Source organism: Callithrix jacchus, chromosome 13, assembly GCF_049354715.1.
Source record: "Callithrix jacchus isolate 240 chromosome 13, calJac240_pri, whole genome shotgun sequence".
In the NCBI taxonomy this organism is placed as follows: domain Eukaryota; kingdom Metazoa; phylum Chordata; class Mammalia; order Primates; family Cebidae; genus Callithrix; species Callithrix jacchus.
In genome coordinates, this window is record NC_133514.1 from 64521896 (window position 1) to 64541910 (window position 20015).

Genomic DNA, 20015 nt, shown 5'->3' on the forward strand with positions numbered 1-20015 from the left:
TGTAATATATAAACTCTAATACAAACAAACAACATAGGAAATCATAAACTATTTGGGGTGCTTTGAACTCTGATGGAAAACTTGATTTCAAGAATTCATTCGTTTCTTGAAGGTGTAATTATATTTTTTAAAGCTCTTTTATATTTTAAAAAAGGAGTCCTCTTCATCTTTAAGAAATACATATTTAGAGGCAAGGTGCAGTGGCTCCCGCCTATAATCCCAGCACTTTGGGAAGCTGAGGCGGGTGGATCACCTGAGATCAGGAGTTCAAGACCAGCCTGGCTAACATGGTGAAACCCCACCTTTACTAAAAATACAAATTAAACAAACCAACAAAATTAGCTAGGCACGGTGGCATGTGCCTGTAATCCTGGCTACTCAGGAGGCTGAGGCAGGAGAATCGCTTGAACCCGGGAGGTGGAGGTTGCAGTGAGACAAGATCACACCATTGCACTCTAGCTTGGGCAACAAGAGCAAAACTCCATCTCAAAAAAACAAAAAAGAAACAAAGAAATACATATTTAGAAATATTGACTAAAATAACATGATGCCTGAGTTTATGTCAAAATAACTGGGAAGGTTAGATGAAGATAATTATCCGTGAATGGATAATTGTTGAAGGTGGGTGGCAGGTGGGGTTCATTACTATGTGTGTGTTGTGTGTGTGGGGTATTAAACTTATTTTGGAAAATTCAAATTACCTATTGTCAAAACTGTACCAGTGGCCCAAGGTTTGTTCAAGTTATCTTTTTTTTTTTTTTTTTTTGGCAGGAGTGGGGGCGTGGGGGGGTGAACGGAGTTCCACTCTGTCACCCAGGCTGGAGTGCAATGGCAACCTCCGCCTCACAGGTTCAAGTGATTCTGTCTCAGCCTCCTGAGCAGCTGGGATTACACATGTGTGCTACCCTGCCCAGCTACTTTTTATATTTTTAGTGGAGACGTGGTTTCTTCACATTGGTCAGGCTGGTCTCAAACTCTTGACCTCACGATCCGCCTGCCCTGGCCTCCCAAAGTGCTAAATTACACGCGTGAGCCACCACACCCGGCTGTATCATTTATTTAGAAATAAAAAAATAAATTCAAAACTAATCTAGTCGGCATTGCAGATAGAACTGAGGTGCAGTAAAGTAGTAACCGTAACAGGAGCAGCTAGACCTGAAATGTGGTAAAGTAGTGACTGTAATAGGAGCATAAAGACGCTTTGGAGATGCCAGTAATGTTGCTACCCCTTATATGGGTGTGTTCACTTTGTGAAAATACACAATTATTAAGCTATGTACTCGCTGTACTTTCTATTCATTTTTGTTTTTGTTGTCATTGTTGTTGAGATGGGGTCTGGCTATATTGCCAAGGCTGGTCTCAAACTCTTAGGCTCAAGCCATCCTCCCATCTTAGTCTCCTTAAGTATCAGGATTATAGGTGTGAGCCACCATGCCTAGGGCCTGTGTACTTTCTTTACAAGTCAATAAAAATTTTACTTAAAAATAATTACTGGCCAGGCACGGTGGCCCATGCCTGTAATCCCAGCACTTCAGGAGGCCAAGGTGGGAAGATTACCTGCGGTCAAGAGTTCAAGACCAGCCTGACCAACATGGCAAAAACCATCTCTACTAAAAAGACAAAAATTAGCTAGGCATGGTGGCGGGTGCCTGTAATCCCAGCTACTCAGGAGGCTGGGGCAGGAGAATCCCCTGAACCCAGGCAGCAATGGTTATTGTGAGCCGAGATCATGCCACTGTACTCTCGCCCAGGTGACAGAGCAAGATACCATCTCAAAAAAATTACTACAAGAATGTGAAAAATAGACATTTCAAAAGCAATTTAAGAAGTTAAGCTGAGGCTGGGCATGGTGGCTCACGCCTGTAATTCCTGCATTTTAGGAGGCCAATGCTGGTGGATCACCTGAGGTCAGGAGTTTGAGACCAGCCTGGCCAACATGGAAAATCCCCATCTCCACTAAAAATACAAAATTTAGCTGGGCATGGTGGCACATGCCTGTAATCCCAGCTACCAGGGGGCTGAGGCAGGAGGACTGCTTGAACCCGGGAGGCAGAGGTTGCAGTGAACTGAGATCACTCCACTGCACTCCAGCCTGGGCAACAGAGACAGATTCTGTCTTAAAAAAAAAAAGAAAAAAAAGAGTTAAATTGAAATAAATGCCATGGCACTCCAGACTGGGCGACAGAGCAATAGTCCATATTAAAAACAAAAACAAGTTAAGTTGATATATATATATTATATTCCCCCAAGGCAGAGTCTCCCTTTGTCACCCAGGCTGGAGTGCAATGGTTCTCGGCTCACTGCAACCTCCACCGCCTGGGTTCAAGTGATTCCCTCATCTCAGCCTCCCGAGTAGCTGGGATTACACATGTCCACCACCATGCCCAGCTAATTTTGTGTATTTTTAGTAGAGACAGGATTTCACCGTGTTGGCCAAGCTGGTTTCAAACTCTGGACCTTGTGATCCACCTGCCAGGCCTCCCAAAGTGCTGGGATTACAGGCATGAGCCACCACGCCCAGCCAAAAAAGATTTGTTTTAAACACCATCTATTTCTTTTCTTTTTTTTTTTTTTTTTTTTTTTGAGACTGAATTTCGCTCTTGTTACACAGACTGGAGTGCAATGGCACGATCTCGGCTCACCGCAACCTCCGCCTTCTGGGTTCAAGTAATTCTCCTGCCTCAGCCCCCCAAGTAGCTGGGACTACAGGCGTGCACCACTATGCCCAGCTAATTTTTGTATTTTTAGTAGAGACTGGGTTTCACCTTGTTGACCAGGATGGTCTCGATCTCTTGACCTCATGATCCACCTGCCTCGGCCTCCCAAAGTGCTGGGATTATAGGCGTGAGCCACCGCGCCTGGCCAACACCATCTATATCTTAAATTTTAAGCCTTCAGGAAGGAAAGTGAATTTAAATTAACTCAAAACTCAGTCACAAGCTTTATTTCACAATATCCCAGAGCATGAAAAACTGCGTAAGACAAATAAACTCTTGAAATACATACTTTATTCAGAGTTTAAATATAAATAGTTATGCCTATTTTTAAAGTGGCCAAAATATAAACAGGGGTTATCTGAGTGATGAGTCAGTTAACTGTATTTAAATTCAGCTAATGTGTATTTCCTACATTTTTCTACTTTAATAAAACAAAATAGTGAAAATGTTAATATACTTAACTATTCTAAGCAGTTCATTTTAAATACATGTTTTGGATACTTCTTAGTAAAAATAATACTGTATTAACAATACTGATAGGTTGGGTGTGGTGGCGCATGCCTGCAATCCCAGCACTTTGGGAGGCCAAGGTGGGTAGATCACCTGAGGTCAGGAGTTCAAGACCAGCCTAGGCAACATGGTGAAACCCCGTCTCTACTAAAAATACAAAAATTAGCTGGGCATGGTGGCGCACATCTGTAGTTCTAGCTACTTGGGTGGCTGAGGCAGGAGAATCACTTGAATCCAGGAGACAGAGGTTGCAGTGAGCTGAAATCACACCACTGCACTCCAGCCTGGGCAACAAGAGTGAAACTCCATCTCAATTAAAAAAAAAATACTGATAAAGATGTGTGTCTAATCCATATGGCCTTATTGAACTTCAAAGTGTTGAAAAATATTAGATATTACTACCAGTTTGAAAGTGACACACACATGAAAAAATTCTCTCAATTCAAAAAATATATATTGACCACCTACCATGTATATGTATGCAAACCACTGATCCTGGCAGTATAGCACAGTGGTAAAGAGGACTTCAAAAATCAGAAAACCTAAGACTCAAATGCAAACTCTACTAATTACTAGCTGTACAGCTCTGGGCAAATTACTTAACCTCTCTAAAACTTGGGTTTCCTCATGTATAAAATGGATATAAAAACAACTACAGGCCTAGTGCAGTGGCTCACACCTATAATACACATTTTGAGAGGTAGAGGAGGGAGGATCACTTGAGCCCAGGAGTATGAGACTAGCCTAAGCAACATGGCGAAACACTACCTCCACCAAAACAAAAACAACAGAAAACTACTGAGAAGCTAAATGAGAAAACACTATCAAATGTTGACCACAAGGCCTAGCACAATAATACACACTAAATAAATAACAGTTCTGATTATTACAGCAACAAAGCATTTTAGTCAGTTTAGTAAATTTTGGTGTTTGTTTTGAAACAGGGTCTCGCTCTGCCGCCCACAATGGAGTGCAAGGGTATAATCATGGTTCACTGCAGCTTCAGCCTCCTAAGCTCAAGCTATCCAAGTAGCTGGGACCATAGGCATGCACCCCATCACCCAAGTGATTTTTCTATTTTTTGTAGAGACATTTTCACCCAGGCTGGTCTGGAACTCCTGAGCTCAAGTGATCCTCCCACCCTGACTTCCCAAAGCGCTGGGATTAAAGGTGTGAGCCACTGTGCCCAGCTGGTTTAGGTTTTTATATCTTCAATGCCTTCATGCCTTACAAGGTCATTCACGATCTGGTCCACCCCACCTACCTCTTTCAGTCTTATCTCTTGCAGCTTTTCCAACACAACACAATCACAAGTTATGATAAAATACTTATATTTGCCTGATCTTTGCTTCCTTGGCCTGATATGCCTTTGCTCTATATCCTTCTGAGCTCAAGGGACTCCTACTTATCCTTTCTGAATTTATTAAGTATTAACCTGACTTTTCCAATCTCTGTTAGATGTCCTTGCTCTATGCTCTAAATAGTATCCTGTATATCCTAAAATACTACTGTAGCATTTTTCACACTATTTAAATGTTTATGTATCGTCCTTCACACTCATCTGTAAACTTACATAAAAGATCTTTTTAATAATAATTTTTAAGAACAAGGTTAACAACTAATAAATGTTTAAGAAATAAATAAGCCTAGAAAAAATTATCACCTAAGATATTAGTTATTGCTCACATTAAAAAAAAAAAAAAACCTAAAGAGTTAATTTGCAGTGGTTATACAAATAAGTGTCTCACTAGGAAACCACATCGTGGCCGGGCACGGTGGCTCATGCCTGTAATCCCAGCACTTTGGGAGGCTGAGGCAGGTGGATTACCTGAGGTCAGGAGTTCGAGACCAGTCTGACCAAAATGGTGAAATCTCACCTTAAAAAAAAAAGGAAACCACATCTCTATAGTTTAGGCTTTCTTTTTTACAATGTCACACTGACCTCAAGAATCTTACAAATCTAACAGGAAAAAGATGTAGTATACAAATGTCTTTAATACAGGTGCAATAAAGTATCCGCTTGAAAGTTTTTCTTGATTCTAAAATAAGCTTTATTATACTTCAATGTTTCTGAATCTAAAATTTGTCCTACTATCAATATGTATATTTAATGTATATCTTATTTCTCAAAAAAAAAAAAAAAAAAGACAGCTATCAAATTGAAGCAGGAACCTACAAAAAAAGGCAAAATAAGGTAAGTAAAATGATAAAATATTTTAAAATAGTTTTAAGAAGGATAGAAAAAACGCTTATTGGGATAAGAGAGGAATAAAAGAAAAAGAAGAATAAAAGAAATACCCTCATAGAAAAGAGGGTATTTCCCCGGGCTTGAAAGGTACAGATAAGAACTGCATGGCATTCTTGGTGGTGGGAATGATATGAATTAAAAAACAGACGAAGGCCAGGTGCAGTGATTCACGCCTGTAATCTCAACACTTTGGGAGGCCAAGGTGGGACAAATGCTTGAGCCCACGAGTTTGAGACCAGCCTGGGCAACATAGTGGGACCTTGTCTCTACAAAGAAAGAAAAAAATTAGCTGAATGTGGTGGCACATGCCTGTAGACCCAGCTACTCAGGAGGCTGAGGCAGGAGGATGGCCTGAATCTGGGAGGTCGAGGCTACAATGAGCCATGACTGTGCCACTGCACTACAGTATGGGCAACAAAGTTAAGACCCCCATCTCAAAAAAATAAATAAAAAGGCCAGGGGTGGTGGATCATGCCTGTAATCCCAGCACTCTGGGAGGGCAAGGCAAGAGGGCTGCTTGATGCCAGAATTTCAAGACCACCAGGCCAACATAGCAAGACCCATCTCAAAAATAATTAAAAAATTTTTTTAATTGGCTGGGCCTGGTGGCTCACATCTGTAATTCCAGCACTTTGGGAGGCCAAGGCAGGCAGGTTCCTTAAGCCCAGAAGTTTGAGACAAACCTGGGCAACAAAGCAAGAACTTATCTCTACAAAAAATAAAATAATCAGCTAGGCATAGTGACACACGCTTCTAGTCCCAACTACTTGGGAGACTCAGGCAGGAGGATCCCCTGAGGCCAGGACTTCAAGGCAAAAGTGAGCTCATTGCACCACTGCACTCCAGCCTGGCCAAAAGAGCAAGACCCTGTCTCAAAAAGAAAGGAAAGAAAGGAAGAAACAAAGAAAGAAATATGGCCAGGTGCAGTAGCTCATGCTGTAATCCCAGCACTTTGAGAGGCTGAGGTGGAAGGATCACCTGAGGTGGGGAGTTCAAGACCAGCCTGACCAACATAGAGAAACCTTGTCTCTACTAAAAATACAAAATTAACCGGGTGTGGTAGCACATGCCTGTAATTCCAGCTACTTGGGAGGCTGAGGCAGGAGGATCGCTTGAATCCAGGAAGTGGAGATTGCAAGGTTGCAGTGAGCCAAGATCCCGCTATTGCACTCCAGCCTGGGCAACAAGAGCAAAACTCTGTCGAAAGAAAGGAAAAGAAAGGAAGGAGGAAAAAAGGAAGCAAGGAAGGACGGAAAAAAAAGAAAAGAGAAAAGAAAAACAAATCTATTCTCTCCTCATTAACAGCTATGGAGTTTTCTGATGTATCAATGTGTCTGGGTCTTTTAACCATTTAGCTCCAGTATTCTGATCTCAAAAACTGCATTTCCATAAGATAGGGTCCTAGAAGTAGAATCATTTGATACAACTTGTTTGTAAAGGTTGTTTCATAATAGAGAACTGCCCTCTAAATTTTTGTTTTCTCTAAAAAGAAAACAAACCTCAAAAAGCCACTTGAGTATCCATCCCACCCAATATTCCTGCTTTGAACCTGAATATGGTATCTGGACTACAGAAATCTGCTTTAGGACCATGATGTTACAACTGTGAAGCACAAGAGTCAACAAACTAAGGACAGCACAGTGCTGAATGAGAAATGGCCAGCATTCATGAAGACATTATTGAACTGCTAGATGGAACCACCCTGACATGACACACCTGCAGACTTTTTTTTTTTGCAGATGGAGTCTTGCTCTGTCTCCCAGGCTGGAGTGCAGTGGCACAATCTCAGTTCACTGCAACCTCTGCCTCCAGGATTCAAGTGATTCTCATACCTCAGCCTCCCAAGTAGCTGGGATTACAGGCACACACCACCACACCCGGCTAATTTTTGTATTTTTAGTAGAGACGGGGTTTCACCATGTTGGCAGGTTGGTCTCAATGTACATTTTTGGGAGTTCTGCTCCCAATTAGGATAAAGGCTCATGCCTGTATTCCCAGCACTTTGGGAGGCTGAAGCAGGCAGGTTATCCTGAGGTCAGGAGCTTGAGACCAGCCTGGCCAATGCAGTGAAACCCCGTCTCTATTAAAAACACAAAAATTAGCTGGGCATGGTGGCACATGCCTGTAATCCCAGTTACTTGGGAGGCTGAGGCATGAGAATTGCTTTAATTCTTGTGTCAGGAGACAGGACAGAAGTTGCAGTGAGCCAAGATCACGCCACTGGGTAACAGAGCACTACCTTAAAAAAAAAAAGGAGGAGGAGGAGGAGGTCACAAAAGATCACTGTACCTATTGTAATAAGAAAATACCCGATAAATGAAAAAGCATGTGTTTTTAAAGACACTGAAAGGTATAGAAACAAAATGTGTAAATAACCTGATTTTCAGAGATGAAACAGCCCTTCCTAAGTGAGCAGAGACCAGTAGCCATTTTTAACCCTAAGATGTTGACTAAGTCTGGAAGCATGAGTGAACAAGCAAGCCTGCAATAGACAGAGGACAAGGAGAAGAGTCTCATCAACTTAATCAACAAAATTGGGATGACTAGGTCAGTTAAGAAACGACAGCCATCAACTTTTTAGCTACTTAGTTATTATTATTAACTGACCCAATTTTCCAGTTATGTTGATGAAGTAAACTTCTACTATAACATCTCAACTTTACCAACTATATGAATATTTCTCATAAGATATACCTGAGTGAGACCCAATAAAAAGTCAAATGGGAAGAATTATGAGACTTTTTCTCTTCTGTCATCTTCAAATATTAAAGAATCCTAAAAAATCACTTTATTAGGATTCACATATTACTTAAGCCCCTTTTCAACTGGTAGCAACAATTTCCCAGCAATAAATACTTTATTTGATGTATATCTCATCTCAAAGGTCATTTGGACTTACCAAATACATTGAGTTCATCAGTATTGCTTATGATTTTAAAAGACTCATAGTCCAAATTCCACTTAAACTCTATTCTCAAATTAAAGCCACCAAGTCTGCTGCTGAAAAAATGGTCTCACAATGCACATCTTTAGGAGTTCTGCTCCCAATTAGAATAAAGAAGGTCACAAAAGATCACTGTACCTATTATAGTAAGAAAACACCCAATAAATGAAAAAGCATGTGTTTTAAAAAGACACTGAAAAGGTGTAGAAACAAAATGTCTAAAGGAACTGATTTTCAGAGAAGAACCAGCCCTTCCTAAGTGAGCAGAGACCAGTAGCCATTCTTAACCCTAATATGTTGACCAAGTCTGGAAGCATGAGTGAACAAGCAAGCCTGCAATAGAGGACAAGGAGAAGACTCTTGCTGGTACAAGCAGAAATCAACCAGAATTATGTGGCCTGGCAAGGCAATCTGAAATCTGAAGCAAGTCCAAATACACCAATAATTATCTCTCCCATGCTACAACTGCTCAGTTGGGCTGAAATGTATAGAGTTCTAGTGTCCTATGGGGCTTAGATCCCCAATCTCAGCTGGAGAGAGAGACACCTAATACCAGAACAAAAAACTGAAGCTTCAAACCCAACTCTGACCTGACCCAATTCAATGATCTAAGCAATCAGCCCCTCACCATAGTTAACTGACAAAAGAAAGAGAAAGCTCTCGTGGGCAAGGGAAAGGATATGTATTTCAGTATCTACTGTCCCTTCACACACAATGTCCTACAATAAAAATTTACAAAACCAGATAGGAAGACTCAATATTGTCAAAAGGTCAGTTCTTCTTAATTTAATCTACAGATCCAATGCAATCCTAATAAAAATCCCAGCAACCTATTTTGTAGATGTTGACAAACTGGTTCTAACATTCATATTGAGAGGGAAAAGACCCAAAACAGCCAACACAAAATTGAAGGAGAACAACAAAGTTGGAGCTGGAGGACTGACACTACCCAATTCCAAAACTTACTATACAGCTAGTTATCAAGACAATGTGATTGATATGGTTTGGCTGTGTCCCCAACCAAATCTCATCCTAAATTGTAGTTACCATAATTCCCACATGTCATGGAAGCAACTCGGTAAGAGGTAATTGAATCATGGGGGTAGTTACCCCCATGCTGCCATTCTTGTTATAGTGAGTTCTCACAAGATCTGACTGTTTTATAAGGGGTTTTCCCCCTTTGCTTGGCACTTCTCTCTCCTGCCACCATGTGAAGAAGGTTGTTTCCTTCCCCTTCAGCAATGATTGTTAAGTTTCCTAAGGCCTCTCTAGCCATGCAGATCTGTGAGTTGATTAAACCTCTTTCCTTTATAAATTACCCAGTCTCAGGCAGTTCTTTATAGCAGCATGAGAACAGACTAATACAGTAGTATTGGTGAAACAACAGATCAGTGAAACAGGACAGAGACCTCAGAAACAGACTCATAAAAATAGTCAACTCAACTTTGATATAACGGCAAAGGCAATATAATGAAGAAAAGATGGCCTTTCAACAAATGATGCTGAACTGGACATCTACATGTAAAAATAATCTAAACACAGACCTTGCATCCCTCACAAAAATTAACTCAAAATGGATCTAAACATAAAATGCAGAAATATAAGATAACATAGAAGAAAACCTAGATGACCCTGGGCATGGCAATGACTTTTTAAGAATAACAAAGGCACAATACATGAAAGAAATAACTGATAAACTGGACTTCATTAAAATTTAAAATGTCTGCTCTTTAAAAGATACTATTGGTTACCTATGGTGGCTCATGCCTGTAATACCAACACAATGGAAGGCAGAAGCAAGAGAACTGATTGAGCCCAGGTGTTTGAGACCAACCTGGGCAATATAGGGAAACCTCATCTCTACAAAAAATTAAAAAATTAGTCTACCATAGTGGTGTACACTTGTGGTCCCAGCTACTAGGAAGGCTAACACAGGAAGATTGCTTGAGCCCAAGAGATCAAGGCTGCAATGAGCAGTGATCACACCACTGCGCTCCAGCCTGGGTGACAGACAGAGCAAGACCCTGTCTCAAAAAAGAAAAAGTGTATAATAAAAAAGTATTTCTGGGACTGGGCATGGTGGTTCTTGCTGGTCATCTAGTACTTTAGGGAGGCTAAGGCAGGTGGATCACTTGCATCCAGGAGTTTGAGGCAAGCTAGGATGACACACCAACACTCCATTTCCATCTTTTTTTTTAAAATTTCTTTTGAAAAAGATACTGTTAAGAGAATGAGAAGACAAGGCACAGGCTGGGAGAAAATATCTACAAAAGAAATATCTGATAAAAAAACGATTGCCCAAAATATACAAAGAACTCTTACAGCTCAATAAGAAAACAGCCCAATTAAAAAATAAAATAAATTAAAACGGGCAAAGGACCTCACCTAAGATACACAAATGGAAAATATGAAAAGATATTCCATATATTAATAGGAAAATACAAATTAAAACAGTAACATACCACTATAAGCCTATTAGAAAGGCCAAAATCCAGAACACTGATAACACCAAATGCTGGTGAGGATATGAAGCAAGGCAAACTCTCATTAATTGCTGGTAGAAATGCAAAACGACACAGCAACTTTGGAACAAAGTCTGGCAGTTTCTTACAAAACTAAACACACTCTGACCATATGATCCAGCAATCAAGTTTCTTGGCATTTACCAGAAAGAACTGAAAGTATGTCCGCACAAAAACCTATACACAGTAGCTTTATTCATAAATGCCAAACTTTGAAGCAACCAAGATATCCTGCAGTAGGTGAATGAATAAACTGTGATACATCCAGACAATAGAATATCAGACAGAGCTATAAAGAAATGGGCTAACAAAATCATAAAAAGACAGGGACGCCCAGCATAATGACTCACGCCTGTAATCACAGCACTTTGGGAAGCCAAGGCAGGTGGATCACTTGAGGTCAGGAATTCGAGACCATCCTAGCCAACATGGTGAAACCCCATCTCTACTAAAAAACTAAAAATAAGAAATTAGGCCAGGCGTGGTGGCTCATGCCTAGAATCCCAACACTTTGGGAAGCCAAGCAGGGCAGATAGATCATTTGAGGTCAGAAGTTCGAAACTAGCAATGGCGAACATGGTGAAACCCCGTCTCTACTAAAAATACAAAAATTAGCCGGGCGAGATGGCGCACAACTGCAGTCACAGCTATGTGGGAGGTTGAGGCAGAGAACTGCTTGAACTCAGGAAGTGGAAGTTGCAGTGAACAGAAATCGCGCCACTGCACTCCAGCCTGGGTGACAGAGCGAGACTCCGTCTCAAAAAAAATTAAATAAAATAAAAAATAAAAAATTAGCCAGGTGTGGTGGCGCATGCCTGTAGTCCCAGCTACTCAGGAGGCTGAGGCAGGAGAATCTCTTGAATCGGGAGATGGAGTTTACAGTGAGCAGAGATCATGCCACTGCACTCCAGCCTGTGTGACAGGTCAAGACTTCATCTCAAACTAAGTAAATAAAGACATAAGAGAAGTTTAAGTGAATATTACTAAGTGAAACAAGCCCATCAGAAAAGGCTACATACTGTATTATTCCAACTCTGACATTCTAGAAAAGGTAAAACTATGGAGACATTAAAAAGACCAGTGGTTGGTAGGGGTTAAGGTAGGAAAAGGGATAAATAAGCAGAGTAGAGAGAATTTTTAGCACAGTGCAACTATGCTACATTTGTCAAAACCCATAAAATATACAACAAAAAAAGTAAATCTCAATATAAAATATGGACTCTGGGAAATAATGATGTGTCAATGTAGGTTCACCAATTATAACAAATGTACCAGTTTGATAAGGGATGCTGACAGTAAGGGAGGCTATGCACATGTGGAATCAAAGACTATATGGGAACTCTCTGTACTACCTGCTCAATTTTGTTGTGCATCTAAAACAGGTCTAGGCTAACTGTGGTGGCTCATACCCATAATCTTATCATTTTGGGAGGCTGAGGCAGAAGGATCACTTAAGGCCACAAGTTCAAGACCGGCCTAGACAACACAGCAAGACTCTGTTGTCTCTACAAACTAATTAAAAAATTAGCCAGGGGCCAGGGAACAGTGGCTCATGTCCATTAATTCCAACACTTTGGGAGGACAAAGCAAAAGGATCACATGAGCCCAGGAGTTCAAGACCAGCCTGGGCAACACAACAAAAGCCCATCTCTACAAAAAATTTAACAATTAGCCAGGTGTGGAAGCACTTGCCTGTAGTTCCAGCTACTCGGGAGACTGAGTCAGGAAGATCACTTGCACTTAGGAGGTTGAGGCTGAAGTGAGCCATGATTGTGCCACTGCACTAAAGTCTAGGTGACAGAGCAAGATACTGTCTCAAAAGAAAAAAAAAATTAGCCAGGCCTGGTGGCTGAGCCTATAGTCCCAGCTACTCATGGGGCTGAGACAGGAAAATTGTTTGAGCCCAGGAGTTTGAGGTTACAATCAGCTATGATCACACCACTGCATTCTAGCCTGGGCAACACAGAAAAACCCTGTCTCAAAAAAAAATAAAATAGGCTGAGCACAGTGGCTCACGCCTATAATCCCAGCACTTTGGGAACTCAAGGCAGGCAGACAGGTTGAGCTCAGGAGTTCAAGACCAGTCTGGGCAACATGGTGAAACTCTGTCTCTACAAAAAAAAAAAAAAAAAAAAAAATTAGCCACGCATGGTGGCACACACCTGTAGTCTCAGATACTCAGGAGGCTGAGATGGGAGGATTGATTGCTGGAGCCCAAGAGTTTGAGGCCGCAGTGAGCTATAATTGTGCCACTACACTCTGGCCTGAACAACAGACTAAGATCCAGACTCAAAATAAAAATAAAATTTAAAAATCCAGAAAAAGACTCTACTCCTGCTCTACTATTCACTTCTTTTTTTCTAATGCCCAGTTTCCTCTTTTTTCTAATCATCTTGAAAAGGAATAAAGAAAAAGTATGCAGAATTAAATTATATGCAGTCAAATTTCACACGAAAAACAATTAAAGGTTAAGTAAGAGTTACTGGATCATGGTTTCCCCAAATCAAAAATTTAATCACATGTAACTTCTTTCCTCAGTTTTCTGTAACAGCACTATCCAAGAGAACTGTGCGTGTGATGATACAAACATTCTATATCTACATACCTAATACAGTAGCCTCTAGCAACGTGTGGCTTTTAAGCACTGGACAGTATGAATGAAGAACAGCATTTTAAATTTCATGTAGCCTAGCAGCTACTTCACAGGATAGCACAGCTCTGTAGCCAATCAGAGATCTGTCAATTCTTTCTTCAAAGTTTCCCATCATCAATGTTCTTTCCTATTTCTACCAATGTCATAGTAATTCAGCACTATACACATCTAATACGTGTGCTACTTTCCATAATGCCATTAAATTATTATTTCTCTCCCTACACTTCATCAAAATACTGTTTTAATGTTATTTAAATTTGTATCATTCACAACATTCAAGAGTCTTCAAAACTTAAAAGAACAGAAAGAATAAAGTCCATATAGCATTCAAAATCAAAGTATCACAATTTGACTTGATGGCGTAGTATTTTTCTAGTCTCGTTATCCACAAAAATCCTGAGTCAGTAAAAAAGATCTACTCATTATTCCTCAAAATGTTAAGCTTTCTCTTGCTTTAGTTGTACTATTAGCAATCACAGATGACTTTCTATGTTCATTTTAAAAATCAAATCTTAACTCCTACCCATCTATGAAAACAAATCATTCTGATCACTTCTAAGTTGCAAAGCTAATTTATGATTTATTTAGTTAAATATTTCATATTGATTCATTGCTTTAATGGTTACTTAAATCTTTTACTGTTAACTTTTCATTTATTTCAGACTTTGTTCCTAAATTTGAAGGAAAGGGCATATTACATAGCCCTGAGAACAATGTTCTCCACACAGCACTCACTCAGATGTGAATTAATTCAAAGGAGTTAAGAACAATACAGAAAAAAGAGATTAAGTTTTTCTCTGCCAAGAACCCACACATTGTTCTTCAGCATTACTAAAAGCTCAAAATACAGCTGAGGTTCCTGATAGGTTTCTGCCAGTTTCCTGGCCTGGCAACATGGCTCAATACACCAGGGGAGAAAACTCCTACTTTCCCCTTCACACCTTCAGGGAACAGTACCTTAGTTCTGGAAGGAAACTGGAGTAATTTTGAGTTTTTGTTTTTGTTTTGTTTTGTTTTGTTTGAGACAGGGTCCTGTTCTGTTACCCAGGCTGTATTGCAGTGGTGCAATCTTGACTCACTGCAGCCTCAACCTCCTGGGCTCAAGCAATCCTCCCACCTCAGCCCCACAAGAAGCTGGGATTATAGGTGCAAGTCACCATGCCTAGCTAACCTTTTTTTGCACAGATGAGGTTTCACATGTTGCCTCCGCTGCTTCCTAGCTTCTACTAAGTCAGATAAAATTCATTTCCTGAAATGACATCAGCCAACCAGATGGGGTAAAATGAAATATAGTAAGAAAAAATTATCTACCTACTCTTCCCTTCCACAGACCAAAGAGAACATAAGACATAAGGAAAAGAAAAAGCAAGTATTTTACTCAAACAAAAATAGGCCCTATGGTTATCAATTTTTACTATGATTATATAGTTTAAATATTATTTTAACCTTTTGAAAGTAGGACTTTTAGCCATTTCCAATTGTTACTGGATTATTAATCTGCCTGGAAAAAAATTTTACCCAAAGTAAAAAGTATTTATCTTATTTTCTACAGAATGTTTGATTTAAAATTTTGGCCAAGTTCAGTGATTCATGCCTGTAATCCCAACATTCTGAGAGGCTGAGGTAGGTGGATCACCTGAAATCAGGAGTTTGAGACCAGCCTGACCAATATGGTGAAATGCCATTGCTACTAAAAATACAAAAATTAGCTGGGTGTGGTGGCGTGCATTTGTAGCCCCATTCAGGAGGCTAACACAGGAGAACTTCTTGAACCCATGAGCTGAGATCACGCCACCGCACTCCAGCCTGGGTGATAGAGTGAGACTCCATCTCAAAAAAAAAAAAATTTTTTTTTAAGTAAAACAATTTTTTTCTAATTTATTCTATTTTTAGTCTTAAGTAGAACAAAACTTTATTTCCAGTTCCTGATATTGTCCATTTAACATGAATTAATGCTAGAGCACCAAATAACTTCTTCTATATACTTCTCACCAAGAGACAGATAAAATTGGCATTACATAAAATTAGATATTTTGTCAAGCATTTATGAGTACTTAATGTCTATGAAAGATATAAAATGGGGCTGGGTGAGGTGGCTCACCCCTGCAATCTCCGCACTTTGGGAGGCCGAGGCGGGTGGATCACAAGGTCAAGAGATCGAAACCAGCCTGGCCAACATGAGGAAACCCCATCTCTAACAAAAATTAGCCGGGCGTGGTGGCGGGCACCTGTAATCCCAGCTACTCAGGAGGCTGAGGCAGGAGAATCGCTTGAATTTGGGAGGCAGAGGTTGCAGTGAGACGAGATTGCACCATTGCACTCCATCCTGGGCAACAGAACAAGACTCCATCTCAAAAAAAAAAAAAAAAAGAAAGATATAAAATGAAAGCCAAATGAATGTTTTAATGTCATAAACCAAAATCTAGAACTGTGATCACAGCAGAACAACTTTAAGACAGGTACATTTTCTTCTTCTCTCTATACACTATAGAATAAATACCACAATGTTTGGAAGAGTCTCTTCCTTAGACTCTATGTATACCTACATTTGAAAACAGCAAAAGATAAGAATATTGACCTTGATAACACCAAAGGATGGCCAACTGCTAAACTCAATTCCTTCTCTTGAGCTTCTTTCAAAAATGAAAAAACAAAACAAAACAAAAAAAACCCATGGCTCTGTCCCATCAAGGGGTGTTGGAGGAGGGGTTGGCTGGGGCAGGAAACAATCTTCCCTAGTTTGCTACATTGCTTTGCAGCTTTGCAAGAGAGCCAGAATTTGTCTGGAAGACGATGACTTCACCTTGTTCCATAAATCAACTTTCCTTGGCACCCTGGAAAAGCAGAGCACCTATTTCCTGACTGATTGATTCATTTACTGTTCCTCTCAGAAATTAAGAATTTTCCTTAAAGTGAAGAATTAAGATTTTGAAACCTAATCTTTTTATAATTTTAGGAAAACTAAATGATCACCAGAATTAAATAATGTACACTACTGAGTAGAGTTTACTTGAAGCAACTTTCTCTACCAGGTTTGTATATAAAATATACTGAACTATTTTTGTCCTAGAAGTATTCTACAATTTAGCAACCTGATAGGACTATTTTTCTTTTGAGAATGCAAGGATAGTAACATGGTCAAATTGAAAAAGTAAAAATTTCAAATGATAAAACAATACCTAGCTATAGATAATTCTATGTCGACTCACCCTATATTTGGTGAAGTGGTAGGAGGGAGTGTGTGGAAAAGTGAGATGAAGTAAGAAATGTAAAGGATGACCACAGGTAGAAAACCAAACAAGTAAAAACTCACCCTATCCTGGGTAGAAGTAGCTGGATGAATGAAAAAATGAATACAAATCCCTCAACCAAAGGTAAATATTAATACAAGCATATGAATTTAATGGAAGCCAATAAAGACCTTTAAATAATCCAGTATCTGGTACCTATATAAAGGCTTATATGAAATGAATTGGTGATCTCAGTTCAGATATCCTGGAGGTCTTATTAATGTGAGTGTACAGTACTGAAGGTAACATGTATACAATTAAAAAGAGATTCCATTTCAGATATGGGTAAACAGCAATTCAATTAAATTACTATTTTCACAAGATATCTGAAATGGTTCAAAATTGCGAAAAATTTTTGCTATTTCCACAAATATTAAATAATATCCATTATGCCTAAAATGCACTTACATTAAAAAATAAATTTTGTACTAAAACAGATTTACTCTGTGAGAATTTCTTCTTTTTTTAAAGTATACTACAAATTCTGAGGTCTTAATTTTCTAGAATTTTTCTTTTTTAGTCTTATAAAAACCCTCACGATAACAAAGAGAAGGTAATGGAAATTCCCAACCTGTTGGTGTAGTATCTATCACAATCAATCCCCAAATATAAAATTGTGCCAATAAATATAAATATTAAATAGATTTATCAATAGTAATTATTATCTTATCAAAGGAAATTTTTTTAAAAAAACATACAAGTTAAATAGCATTACTTCTGTCAAGTATAATCACTACTTTAGAATAGTAAAATTTAAATTAAAAATTCTACAACATAAACCAGTCAGAATAAATTAGGTGTTTTTGTTTGGCTTTGTTTTTAATAAGCCAGTATACATACTACATGTGCTTTGTACATATTATTATCTCTTAAAAACATAAATTTTTCAGTGATTTAAATTTGGCAGTTCATCTCATTTAGAGACTGACCTTATCTGACTTTTGCATTTTAGAATTCACAAATTCCACTTACCACATATTTTACAGCACTTATAAACTGGTTGTGGAAAAGCAGATGCTGTGTTTCATCTTCTGGATTTGAAGCTGTATACAGCATTCCACAAACATTACAAGAAACTGCTCCAAATCTTTTTTGTCCTGCATCCTATTTACAAAAAACACAAAAGTTATTTTCCTCCCAAAAGAGCTATTACAGAATATCAGCCTCTAAGGCTGTAACTTGAGCATAAAGTGAGATTGTTTAATCTACAATGAATAACATTCAGTCCTATTTACTAAGAATAACATGTTAATCTCTGAAATCGGTATATAATTTTATTAAGAAATGTTTCCATTTTAGTAACCTGATCCACAGCATATAACAATTTTTTAAAAAGTGAGAAATGGCTTTAACATTACAAACTTTGTCCTAAAACTCTAAATAGGAACTACTCTATGAATGAGAACATATATTGCATATTTGCAATAATTATACTGCTAGAGAATTAAATGTTTTATAGACTGTATTTTTTTTTTTTTAATAGAGGGTCTCATTGTGTGTCACCCAGGCTGGGACTACAGGCATGCGTCACCATGTCTGACTAATTTTTGTTTGTTTTCGTCTTGAAATGAGGTCCTGCTCTGTCACACAGGCTGGAGTGCAGTGGTACAATCTCTGCTCATCGCAGCCTCCGCCTTCCAGGTTCAAGCCATTCTCCTGCCTCAGCCTCCCTAATAGCTGAGATTACAGAAGCATGCCACTGCACCTGGCTAAGTTTCTGTATTTTTAGTACAGATGCGGTTTCACCATGTTGGCCAGACTGGTCTTGAACTCCTGACCTCAGGTGATCTGCCCGTCCTGGCCTCCCAAAATGCTAAGATTACAGGCGTGACCCACCACACCCAGCCACCTGGCTAGTTTTTATATTTTTTGTAGAGAGAGAGTTTTATCATGTTGCCAGTCTAGTCTAGAACTCCTGAGCTCAAGCGATCCACCTGCCTCAGCCTCCCAAAGTGCTGGGAATACAGGTGTGAGCCATAGTGCCATACAGAGTCTCACTCTGTTACCCAGGCTGGAGTGCAGTGGCACGATCTCTGCTCACTACAACCTCTACTTCCTGGGTTCAAGCACTTCTCCTGCCTCAGCCTCCCAAGTAGATGGGATTAAAGGCACCCGCCACCACATCTGGCTAATTTTTATATTTTTTAATAGAGACGAGGTTTTGCCACGTTGGCCAGGCTGGTCTTGAACTCCTCACATCAGGTGATCCACCTGCCTCAGCCTCCCAAAGTGCTGGGATTAGAGGTGTGAGCCACCACACCTAGCCCACTCCATTTTTTAATGTCTTAAAAGTCTGGGGGGCTGGGCGCAGTAGCTCAAGCCTGTAATCCCAGCACTTTGGGAGGCTGGGACAGGCAGATCACAAGGTCAGGAGTTCGAGACCAGCCTGACCAACATAGTGAAACCCCCATTTCTGCTAAAAATATAAAAAATAGCCAGGCATGCTGGTGGGCTCCTGTAAACCCAGCTACTCAGTGGCTGAGGCAGGAGAATTGCTTGAATCCAAAAAGCAGAGCCTACAGTGAGCCAATATTGCACCGCTGCCCTCCAGCCTGGGTGACAGAGCAAGACTTCATCTCAAAAACACAAAATAAACAAGCAAACAAAAAAGTCTGTACTCTTCAGTTTTTTCCTAGTTTGTAGATATTAAGGTATTTCAAGGTGGGAGGAAAGCCTAGGCAAGAAATCCCATCCCTACAAAAAAATTTTATGGCCTGGCGCAGTGGCTCACACCTGTAATCCCAGCACTTTGGGAGGCAAAGGTGGGTGGATCACCTGAGGTCAGGTGTTTGAGACCAGCCTGACCAACATGGTGAAACCCCATCTCTACTAAAATACAAAAATTAGCCAGGTCCAGGTATGGCGGCATGCGCCTGTAGTCCCAGCTACTTGGGAGGCTGAGACAGAAGGGATTGAGACCAGGAGGCAGAGGCTACAGTGAGCCAAGACTGGGCCACTGCCTCCAGCCTGGGGGACAGAGTGAGACTCCATCTCAAAAAAGAAAAAAAAATATAACAATTAGTTGTGTGTGGTGACACATGTCTTTTAGTCCCAGCTATTTAGCAGGCTGAGGTGAGAGGATCACTTGAACTGGAAGGTTGAGGCTGCAGTCAACTGCAGTTCCTGCTGGA

The 20015-nt window shown here is 39.9% G+C and overlaps 1 protein-coding gene across 29 annotated transcripts in view; it reads right to left on the bottom strand.

The window, feature by feature from the left end:
• Positions 1-20015, bottom strand: part of ESCO1 (establishment of sister chromatid cohesion N-acetyltransferase 1) — a 93037-nt gene that overhangs the window by 38523 nt on the left and 34499 nt on the right. For all 29 annotated transcript variants that reach the window (XR_013525787.1, XR_013525788.1, XR_013525790.1 and 26 more), the window contains one exon: positions 17857-17988. Coding sequence is in view for 21 of the 29 variants with exons in the window: in XM_078347866.1 (XP_078203992.1) it covers positions 17857-17988 (132 nt within the window). In the remaining 8 variants the exon portion in view is untranslated. The remainder of the gene's footprint in view (positions 1-17856; positions 17989-20015) is intronic.